This window comes from Eleginops maclovinus, chromosome 4, assembly GCF_036324505.1.
Source record: "Eleginops maclovinus isolate JMC-PN-2008 ecotype Puerto Natales chromosome 4, JC_Emac_rtc_rv5, whole genome shotgun sequence".
Lineage (NCBI taxonomy): Eukaryota > Metazoa > Chordata > Actinopteri > Perciformes > Eleginopidae > Eleginops > Eleginops maclovinus.
The window spans coordinates 34,926,187-34,937,318 of NC_086352.1; the positions used below are offsets into that span (position 1 = coordinate 34,926,187).

General features: G+C 41.0%; 1 protein-coding gene across 1 annotated transcript; it reads right to left on the reverse strand.

Moving 5' to 3' along the window:
* Positions 1-1,517: 1,517 nt before the first annotated feature.
* Positions 1,518-10,820, reverse strand: c4h16orf87 (chromosome 4 C16orf87 homolog). The gene is made up of 4 exons (XM_063882075.1): positions 10,554-10,820; positions 5,520-5,619; positions 3,068-3,247; positions 1,518-2,421 (listed from the first exon to the last, which is right to left on the reverse strand). Exons 1-4 carry the CDS (start codon positions 10,617-10,619, stop codon positions 2,303-2,305), a joined length of 465 nt encoding a protein of 154 aa, XP_063738145.1. The 5' UTR covers positions 10,620-10,820; the 3' UTR covers positions 1,518-2,302.
* Between the last annotated feature and the right edge of the window lie 312 nt (positions 10,821-11,132).

Consider the following 11,132-nt stretch of genomic DNA (forward strand, 5'->3'; position numbering starts at 1 on the left):
TCAATGCAGCAAAGTGAATTTAATAGTGGACCGGATGCTGAAATAAACACATTGACAACGCATGTTACAGACAAAAAAAACAAAGAACATTATTTTAAAAAATCTTAAAACAATGCGTGATAATTCACACCGCTTTGTGGGCCTTGAGACACACATTTTATAATGCTTAATGTCATGCCATATGTAGCCGAGTCACCAACAATACACTTTTCTTAATGAATTACACCATTAGGTAAAATAAAATAAATAGCACATGCCCAGCTGCTGGTGCAGGCTCTCCAAGGGATGGGTTTAATGTTTTCAACTTACTCTTACCCTACTGTTTTTGTTGCTACAAATGAACAAAAACGATTTAGATCACAATAAAATATAAATCAACTTGTTTATTAAAATGTTATTAAACACAGCAGTAATTTAAGAAGTACTTATCTATTAATATAAGTATGATTATAAAATGGGCCGTTCCGCATATTAAGTGATTTATTTTTCAATGTATTCTTAATTCATACCTTGACGCCATACTCCTTGAACTCACAGTTGTATCTACAGTGTGGTGTTCCTAGTTTCAGTAAAAATAAATCCCATACTTCTCCAGACTCACATTTCAAGTGGCCTAAAATAAAAATGTAAATAAATGTTTTTAAAAGCCAAAGGTTAGCATATAAATTGCACACTGTCTATGTTTGCTCTGATGTTGCCAGGTAATTGCCAGAAGATTGTAGCCAAGTATGGAATCATACAAATCAATCCACAAAACTGTGGAATATTCTATATCATTAGTTTATTTATTAACACGTAAAAAAAAAAGACAACACAGAAGGCCAGTTCATTCTTCATGAAGCCATTTGCAACTAAATTCCTCACATTTGCATAGAATGCATTCAAAACATTTAAACTGAATTCCCTCTGGTTTTGTTTCATCTCCTAAACTGTAAACAAAGATCAGATAAACCAGTAGTGATGTCGCACAGATGCGACATCACTGAGAGGCTGCAATATTTCACTTCCTAATAACAAACCATGCCATGGTTTATCAAATGTCAAAATGTTATAGCCAGGGAGAGCTACAGAAGAATCAAATTCAGTAAGCCTGCAACTAACCATTATTTTCTGACATGTATTTCATTGCATTTAATGTTATTCTTGAGTAAAAATTGAGTACTTTAACTGCTAAATCTAATTCCATGCTTTTTCATATTGGTAGGAAACCTGAACTATGTGAAGTGGCTAAGGACTTAAAATACCTGCAGAGTAAAAATATGTTTACTTTTTTTAAAAAGCAGTTTACAGTGCAGAGGTCAGCGGTGCTTCGAGAAAATATCAAATTGCCCCTTGTAGATCTAGTTTGTGATCATAAATGGTGGAAGAAAGACAGCACCCAATTTTGGGAATAAGTGACACAAGCTAGAGGGGAAAACTTCCAAAGATGCTCTCACACACACACACACACACACGCATACCACTCTGCTATGGCCACTATATCGGATTGAATAATAAGGAGGGTTTCAGAAAACAGATTGATAAAAAAAATATTTTATTTTAAAAAGACACATATTCAGCACTATCTCACAATCTGATAAATATTTGTCTGACTTCCTGTCTGATAGCTGGACAGCTGCACACTGTCTTGAGTTGGTTGCAGTTATTTAGTTTCATCCACATACGATGCAAGGTAACATTTATCTTAAATAATCCAACTTGCCCATAAAACTAACTAAACACACGGTGTGTACTGTACGTAGCAGTTATTTACGACATTATGGTTTTTAAAATTTGAGAGGAAATGAATCCTGTTCATCTTGTTCATTAGAGGAGTCGAAGCTTGAACTCATCAGGTGGCTAACCTGCTCCATATTCCTCACAAGTCACGGAATAATGGCGTTCTTATTATAGCTTCAGCTCATCAGAACGCACACAGCTAGAAGTCCTGCTGCCTTCCATTAATGTGATCTACTGTCTGTTGACGGTGTTCCTGTATCCAGATGAATGTAGTATTTCTTCATCCATTTTAAATCGAGAGCCCATCATAGTGGGGATGGGTGTGGATATTTATACTCGGAAATGTTATCTACACAACTGTTGGGAAATATCATCAATGCATCTTCCCTTAGTAACAACACAAACCATGCTGGTGCTTTTAGTCTACAGACGTGTGTGTGCAGTCTGTGGTGGACGCCTCTCCCTCAGTGTGAAGCTTCAGCAGCCTCATGCCGTCATCAGAGTGAAACACTTCCAGGTCAAAGTCCAGTTCTTTGGTCTTCCTCTCCATTTAGAAGTTCTTCCGTGATAGAACCTATCAGGTCTATAGGATGAGTCTCTGACCCAGGATCTTGCGGTTGATCTCAGCCAAGGCGACAGAAAACACGAAGGCCTTCTCATCGGAAAGACTGGCATACATATCCACCTCCTTCTCCTGTTTCTCTGGAAACACAATAAAACACACGGAACCCATTTCGGTTATTTGACTATGGTCATGTCAATACAATTAAAGTTAATTCGACAGGACAAACCATCTTCTGTTAGTGAAGCAAGTATGACAGAGCAGGGGGGAACATACTTCTACATCACAACAGGGTTGATGAAGGTCTCAGTCCAAAAGTAGAGATATTGGAAAAGTTATTCACAACATGTTTGTCGCGCCAAATATCTGTCTATATTTGACATTTAGCCTTTCACAAACATCATTTTTACTGCATTAAACAAACTGTTTGCAGTCCAACTTGCAGCATCCACATGAGTTTTAACCCCCCAGGCCCTGTACTCCTCCACAGAACCTGCCAGAAATCATGCCAGATTTGTTTCATCAACAAAAATATTGTAGTGTCCATCACACCTGTCCCCGGCTCAACATCAAAACAGCCGACATTATGGTTGTGTTTATTGCAGAGAACGCAGTCAAAGCTTGGCTGGAAGCAGTGCCTCCAATGATGGAGCACCAACTCTCTGAGATGAAAAGGTTACCACAGTAAAATGTCTGCTGTACACTCATGAGAGAAACTCCTTTGATACCTGTTCCATTAAGGCAGGTAAGCCTGTAATAATAAACTGCGTAACATCACTTCCTTACCTTTGTCCTCCTCTTGTTTCTTCAGTCCCACAGTCTTTGGTCTGCCCCGCCCCCTCCGGATGGGATCTGATTGGCTGTTGGTGCGGGGTCTCCTCCTGTTCTCCATGTCATTGGTCAGAGAAGAGTCTATCCTCTCTCTGCGGATGCGCTCCGTCCTCCTCCGCTTTAAGTCCAGCTTGTCTGAAGCAGAAAATACAGAAAATAAAAAGCATTTCACTATGATTTGGTTCCAGCATAAAGACTGATTGCAGGCTGACACTTCGATTGTGCATTTTTTTTATCAAGATTGTGATGAAATTGTGCAGTAAGCTATTGGTGGTTTAACTGATTACTCACACAATGAAATGATAATTACTCATTAGTAGGTAACAGCAACAACAGTCTTGACAGGTGAGTTCAGAAAATCTCATCTAGTAATTGTAACGCATCATTTATAACCAGGAAACGACACTTGACGATATTACTAAACCGAAATATAAGATGATATCAAGTCTCACATCGATGTCCCAGCTCTATGTAGGTCGGAACCCCTCATCAGAAAGAGTTGTACTTTTTGGATCGACCTGACAAAGCATCCAGGCTTTTTACACATTTGTATCATGTAGTTATTTTGGTATTTTTTTCGTATGTTTATTGTAATTAAATCAAGGTATAATCGGTTTATTTTGCTAACAAATATGACTTGTTAAAAGGACATGTGTTTTCCCACGTATCAGAGACTTCCACGTACAAAGCAGCCGCAGCTGTTATTTGGACATGGTTGATGAAATGATTATATCCACTTTCACCCGGTGTGAACGCACTATCAACGACTCATACCTACGGAACCCGTAAAGGGACATGGGGAAGAAAAAAAACCGTTAAAGTTTCCCGTGCTCACGAGAACGTATCGCAGCAGCACATAAGCACACTCAGCAGTACACACTCAGCCGTACACACTCAGCAGTACACACTCAGCAGTACACACTCAGCAGTACACACTCAGCAGTACACACTCAGCAGTACACACTCAGCAGTACACACACAGCAGTACACACACAGCAGTACATAAGCTCCCTGTCAGATCTTATTAAGGTCTCGTTTCGTCAGACAGTGTCAACATACGGCCAAAAGCTGATAACCGATGGAAACCCCAGTCTTGTGAATGTCATTGAAATCAGTGAAAAAACTTCAACCACACTTTAATTCACTCTGAAGGAGAGCTTGTTTTAATGCTAAATGCATTAAATAAAATAATAATTAAACCAGGAACACTGCCTATGACCGAACCTGACATTTGGTAGGTTTGAAACTTTCGTGTGAGCAAAAGAAACGTTTACGTTTTTTTATTTCCCCATGTCCCTTTATGGGTTCCGTTTATACCACATGACTAGGCCTTTAAATTCTTTAAAAAATCTTAAAGGCAGACTTTCTCAAGCTTCAGGCAAGAGGTTATTTTCTCTGATTAGGCTTCTTGAAGGTCCCTTATTATGCAAAATGCAGTTTTTGATGTCTTTTATGCATAAATATGTGTCCCCGGTGTGTGAGGAGACTCACAAAGTGTCAGAAAATACAACCCTCTCTCTTTTCCTCCTTACCCAAATCTCTAAAAACGGGGGTACAAACAAGCTGATCCAGATTTACCGTTCTTATGACTTATAATAAGGGAAATGTGGGCTGGCTTTACATTTAACTCCTGGCAACGTCCCACCCACGTCCCCCATATACAGTCGCGAGCTGAATCCCCTCCGCAGCACCTCTGTGTCTGTGTGTCTGTGTGTTTTGCAGGAGAGACAGAGTTGTTTCAGAAATAATGCTGGATGTGGTTTGGAACATAATATGGCTTTTAACCACGGCAGCGTTTAGCTGAGTTTCTCCCGGTAGAAAACTCTCTTCAGAGGAGAGATCATGACGCTCCAAAGGGGCGTGGTCAGCAGCTCCAAAGGGGCGTGGCCAGTAGCAGCTCCAAAGGGGCGTGGCCAGCAGCAGCTAGTTCATTTAAAGCTACAGTCACAGAATCAGCACTTCAGGAACAGGGCTGAGATAGAGGGGGATGAGGCATGCTACAATGGGGGATCTGTTTGGTGTTTTGAGCAAAACACTTCAGACATGTTTTGTATAGATATGGCCCTATATATATTGTTCAAATATAGCATAATAGAAGACCTTTAATGTTTCAGGTGGCACAGGTGTATTGAATAACATTCATGATGGTTGGGCTCCCATCAGAGGTCCTGGTGTTGTGATGTCTCTAAATGGTGACAAGGGAAGTGTTAAACTCTTGTGAGAAGGTTGAGGTTTGGCACGGACCTCGAATGGTCTAAATTAGGAAAGATAGTCAAAAATGTCCTTCCTGATTCTCAAATATTAAAAGCCAGTTCCACAGAAAGACATACAGAAAAGGAACAAGAAAGTTTGGATTATAATAAAAAAAGAAGAAGCTAATCAGAGCATCGAGTGAGCTGGACCTTACCTGCTATGGCCGGAGAAGAGCGCTCATTTAATTTGGCATTGAGGAGTTTTCTGCTGATAAACACATAACCACATGGGCAGGACTTGCACGCCACAGGAATCTGGAGGAATCAAACAGGAAACATTCAGAAGATGTAACGACTGTTCACACTGTGTTCTTTTGTAGGGAAGCAGTGACAATGCTAGCATGAGCCCTTAGCACGGGGTTAGCATGACCTGGAGACCTTGTTTCTTGTTATACTTACAGAACCATTTATATCTGCCAGTTCCATAATAAATATCGTAACACCTAATCTTTTGCAACTGTTTCATACAGCATTTTGTTCCCCAGAGCAACTAAAAATGTCAGATTATAAGAAGCAGCTGCAGTGGTCGTGTACAGCGTGTTGGTCATTCTTCTAAGTGTTGTTCTGTAATGTCACACTAGAAAGCAGAAGGAAAAGGTTGTCATAAAAGGGACAAACCTTGACCTAGTTCTTTTTTCCTGTCTTGTTACTTACACAAATGGACACTAGCCAATGAAAGTTCTTGTCTTGTCTTCCATTATTGGGATGATGTGATTGCCCCCCTGCGTGGTGTCGGGTTTCTCCAAAAGTAAATGATGTTTCAATTTCTTACAAACAGCCTGAACCGACTACTCACAGTCAAATGAATAGGGAATGGTTACAGCAGTGCATTCTGAGGTGGCGCAGCCATCTTTGGAGGATAGTGTCTATCTATAGCAACAGAAGCAGCTACCCATCACCTCTTTTACCGGTATGTGAGCTGTTATGCATCTAATATAAATAAAGTGCAGGAGAAATAGAAATACCCTAACAGAGGAATTGGTACAAACTAGGGCTGTCAACCGATTAAAAAAAATTAACTAATTAATCGCGATTAATCTATCAATAAATTAATTGCATTTTTCTACTTGACTGAAGCTTATAAGGAATATTTATTTATGTAAAATGAAATTAATGTAAAATAAACACAGACAAAGTATATTTAAATTCACAGACCATTTTAATGGCTTACGGTGCACATGCACAGTGCAAATACAAAACATAATTCAGTCAACATGGCAACCTTGCTCTTTTGCTGCGCCAGGGTAGTGGTGAGTGGAGATGTGTTTCTCTGCATCCTCTTTACCATCTCCAGTGTAGAATTCCATCTTGTTGCAACGTCCTGAGCAAGTGATTCTTGATTAAGTCCGTGTGCAACCTGCTGTTCGTTTAATTCCTGAGCGTTAGATGGACTATGCTTAAAGTGCCCGACAATCTTGCGACATTTGGCCAGAACACTTTCAAATCCACTGTCTTTAAGTGAGACTGTGACCGTTCTTTGCAGACAGTGGGCCATGCAAGGCAGGTGTTCAAATGGAAGTAGCCTCGCGGCAGCTACCATGTTACGAGCGCTGTCAGTGCCGAGTGTGGTCAACTTATCCTGGATTTCCCATTCGTTTGCAACATCCAGAAAATGGTTAGCACATGCCTCGGCATAATGTCGCTCCTCGGTTTTACTCACAGTAAGTGCAAACGACTGCAGAGTCCAGTCTTGATCAATGAAATGCGCCGTGACGCCCAAATAATTATCGTTGTTGACAGACGTCCAGTGGTCACCTGTGACAGCGATGTGCTTTGCTTGCTCAAGCATGTTCGTCCGCTTTGCCCTCTCATCTTCATACAACCAGTGGCGATTCCAGAGTCTGTTGGGGCCCCAAGCAAAAATTCCCAGGGGGCCCTTCCGACCGGTGTCTTTTACAAATGCTGCTTACGGGCCTTGGCTTGTGCAAATGCTGACACTATGTCCTCCAGATCCACAGACCTTCGCACACTGTGCTCTATTGAAATAAGAGCCAGTCCTGAAAGTCTCTCTTGTGACATGGTTGACCTGAGATAGATTTTGATTCGTTTTAAAGCTGAGAAACTTCTCTCTCCAGAGGCAACAGTGACTGGAAGAGTTAATAGCAGACGGAAGGCAATGCTGAGATTTCCATAAAGATCCAGAAGCTGTTCCTTGTAAATGTAATCAAGCATCTCTCTTGGGGAGGCAGACATGATCAGGAAAGGCATAGACAGCAGCCCTGATCTCCAGAACCAAATCCTCAGAATCAATGTCATGTAGTGTGTTTTCCAGTTTCTTGCAGCTGTCTTCAAGTTTGCCACCCTGAATATTTTTTGACATATTTTCTTTGGAGAAGATAAAACCATAAAGGGCATAAACATCCTCCATTTTTGAAAATCTTTCATCCAAACGAGTGAGGGCTGTGTCCACTAGGGGCAGAAGAAACTCTCTGTTAAAGTGCTCATCTGGAGTGGACTGCGTTTCTTCTCTGCCCTCATACAGGAACTGCCTGGTTGTTTTCCGCTTTCTTTTTTCAGGAAACTTCATATCAATCTCTAGGTTTTCTGCTATCTCTCTAGCATCAGTCTGACGGTGATAAACACTTACTTTCACTAGTAGTTGGCTTAACATGCCAGCTCTTGGGGGCCCCCTAGCGGCTCGGGGCCCCAAGAAGTTGCCTGCCTCGCCTGTTCACAAGCTGCGCGTCTGCATACAACGTGTGTATTCTTGACACGATGGTTCCTCTCGAGCAGGCGCTTAGGTAGGTGGGCGTTACTAAAAGTAATAAAAAATTGGACGCCCTACTTTTAGGCAAGACGCCCTAATTTTTTCCTCCGCTGTTTTCCCCGGTAACTTCGCTGAATGTGATCAAAATTTGCCGATTCAAGCCGAAATCGCGCTAAGCTCACATCTCGCGAGTGACTCGCGGCGAGTCGCAAGACTCGCATTGCATTGGTCGATTTTCCGTGACGCAGCGTGGACGGGCGCTGTATTGGTGGAATATCTGATATCTCTTTAACCTTTTACGCGGGAAGAAAGTGCAGGTAAGCTTGAAACTTTTAACAATCTTTACAAACATGACAGAAAGCCTGATAACTATAGGAGTATTTCGGAGTTTTTCTGGCTTCTTTGGTGGCAATAACTGTCGATGAACCGGGGGAAAAACAACAACAAAAACGTCAGGACGATGCGACCGGCGAGAACTGTAGTGGGGAGGGGGGCACATGAGGAGATCAAAGTTTGTATGGTTCCTTTGAATAATAGGGAGCCTTTACTTTTAAAAGATCGATAAATGGATGTTGTTTGTGGAGATCATTGTACTTAATTCCCACTATTGACGTATTTACAGTTGATAATGTCCTTTATAATAGTTGATTGATTTGATATGAAGGCTAAATGAAAATTCTTTCTTCAAGTTACTGTAAAAGATGAGGAAAAGAGGAAGAACACAGACAACGATCTCCAGCTTCTTCCAGCAGAGTAGTCATGTAAGAATGGTTTTTTTGTGTGAATGTTCAAAGGTGTGAAAGGTCAGAAAACCATCACAAACACATAGCTAATACAGCTGTTTGCTAAGTGTCTTGCATAAATATATGATATAGATGAACAAAATTGAATAAGTAGACATACAAGATGTATGTGACAATTAAGTTGTACCTTTTAGTTTCAGTTACACTCACTCTTCTTATGTATTAACTTATGAAACATATTATATTGTATATCAATCAGTGTAATTATAATATTACCAAAAAATGATCTGGTCTTCCCCACCCCCGACACACACACATTTCTCCTCCCAGCCTCAGCATCAACATAATGTTGTAACAAAGACAAAAACGTGGCTGTATTCCACAAAATGTGACCCTCAAAATGCAGGAAAGTGTTTCAGAGAGTTATGAATTTCAATTTTTTTCGAGGGAGGATGCCCCCGGGCCCCCCTACAATACTCGCGCCTAAGGTGCTCGCGTGTTGCTAGGCCATTGAAAACAAATTGGACACCCTGTAAAAAAATCCTAGCTAAAAGCGGGAGGTATCTCTCGATGCAACACAAATTACTTCTCTCAGTCCACCATCCTCTACTGTGCTAACTGGGCAGCAGTTTTTAACTATCCGAGTAACCAAGGAATTGGTTAACTTTTCACTTACAGGTTTCATTATTTGCCCACGAGTGCCACACTCCTGTAGTGTAGACTGGCGAGGTCCCGTGGAGGTAATTTCAGCAGGGTGTTTTGCTTTGAGGTGATACGCTAACAACGTGTTACTTCTGTGGTAATTAAATTCGAGGGCTACAAAAGCCTGAAAAGATCACTTCCTGCTAACTACACATTATTTCACCCTCATGCCTCAAGTGACATCACCTGAGAATTTATCAGATTATGGCAGCTCCTGCTTGAGGCCTAAAAATGTCTCAAGAAACAATGTATTCATAATTTACTCTCCAAGCCCTGCAGACAGACTTTGATTAGAAAAAATAATCCCTTTAAATGATTAAAGGCACCAAGGAACAAGCAATAACAAACCAATACAAATCAAGTGTTGACCAAGGACATCTTGGAATGGTTGGTATGCTACTTTGGGGAAATCAGGAGAATATTAGCTGTAGGAGTGTTGCAGTAATTCACCTTCTGCTTAAAATCCACATGTACACAAAACAACAGTCTGACATACTAGTTTATACTTTAGAGAAACTATCATTATTGAAAATTGTTTTAATTTAATTGAATCTCGTTGCTTTTCGCTTTTCCTTATCTCATTGGTATTGCACATCAAATGTCCTATACTATTGTGAATTGTGCACCAGTTCTCCGTTGGGTTCAGACACAGGAAACAGCTCTGCTTTCAGTGATAACCCTGGCTCTAACTTTTTAACTGCTTACAGTTCTCCACCGTGCAACGTCCACAATATTCTGGGGAGATAACTAACGTTAAAATCACAAATTGAAGTATGAATTTGACTAAAAATGTGATGTATTGAAAACTAAATAGTCAGAAAACGTTATTAACTGACATTTTATATGAATTCCTTCGAAATGTGAGGAAATCCGAAGGCTTTCTGAGCTAACTTAATCAGTACACAGCGCGTACGGTGTGGCCGCAGGAGCCTCTCTGGCTGGCTGTTTGTTGACTGATATAAACACAATTTACAACATATCATAAAACTACACTATCAGGAACAACGTTCACAATTGAACAAATGCATTTTCCTCACCTGTTGGTCGCATTCAGGACAAGATTTAGTAGCCATTTTGACTTTCTTTGTTTTATTCGCGGACATAGTGCTTTCCCTCCTGCTGTACCGAAGCTACAGCTCTCTGAATCATGGACGACCCTGACTGCTGCAGGTACACTAAGTCACGCGAGCAACTAACACCACATAGATGTGGTGAGATGACAGCACAGTTTAGAAGCAAATACACGTTACAGTGTACTAATAATGCTAAAGCTGCGAGCATGCGCAGAGAGAGTCCTCCTGCTGCTGTGTTGCATTCACGTTCCATTGAAAGAATCGGTACGAAGGCTATCCGCATTCTGGTTCTCATCCCTCAGTTTATAATGAAGTTTTAAACACAGATGGTTGGACTTGTTTTCCATATTTGCTGTTTACTATTGCAGATTTGATAGGGCTTTAGCTGAACATACACTTCAACGTCAGGAAGGTTCTCTATTGCAACCTACTGCAATTGCCAACAGACCTCTGCAGCTCACCCACAATGCAGCAGCTGGTTTTCAACCTCCCTAAGTACTCCCACAATACTCATCCGCTCCCTTTACTAGTTTACTAGAGGCT

Bases quoted from the DNA above. Each gene is read 5' to 3' on its own strand.
- c4h16orf87 (XM_063882075.1), bottom strand. From the start codon at position 10,619: ATGTCCGCGAATAAAACAAAGAAAGTCAAAATGGCTACTAAATCTTGT. The intron at 3,248-5,519 runs GTAAGGTCCAGC...TTTCTGCTTCAG, and splicing joins CTCTTCTCCGGCCATAGCAG to ACAAGCTGGACTTAAAGCGG. The intron at 2,422-3,067 runs GTAAGGAAGTGA...TTGTGTTTCCAG, and splicing joins GAAACAAGAGGAGGACAAAG to AGAAACAGGAGAAGGAGGTG.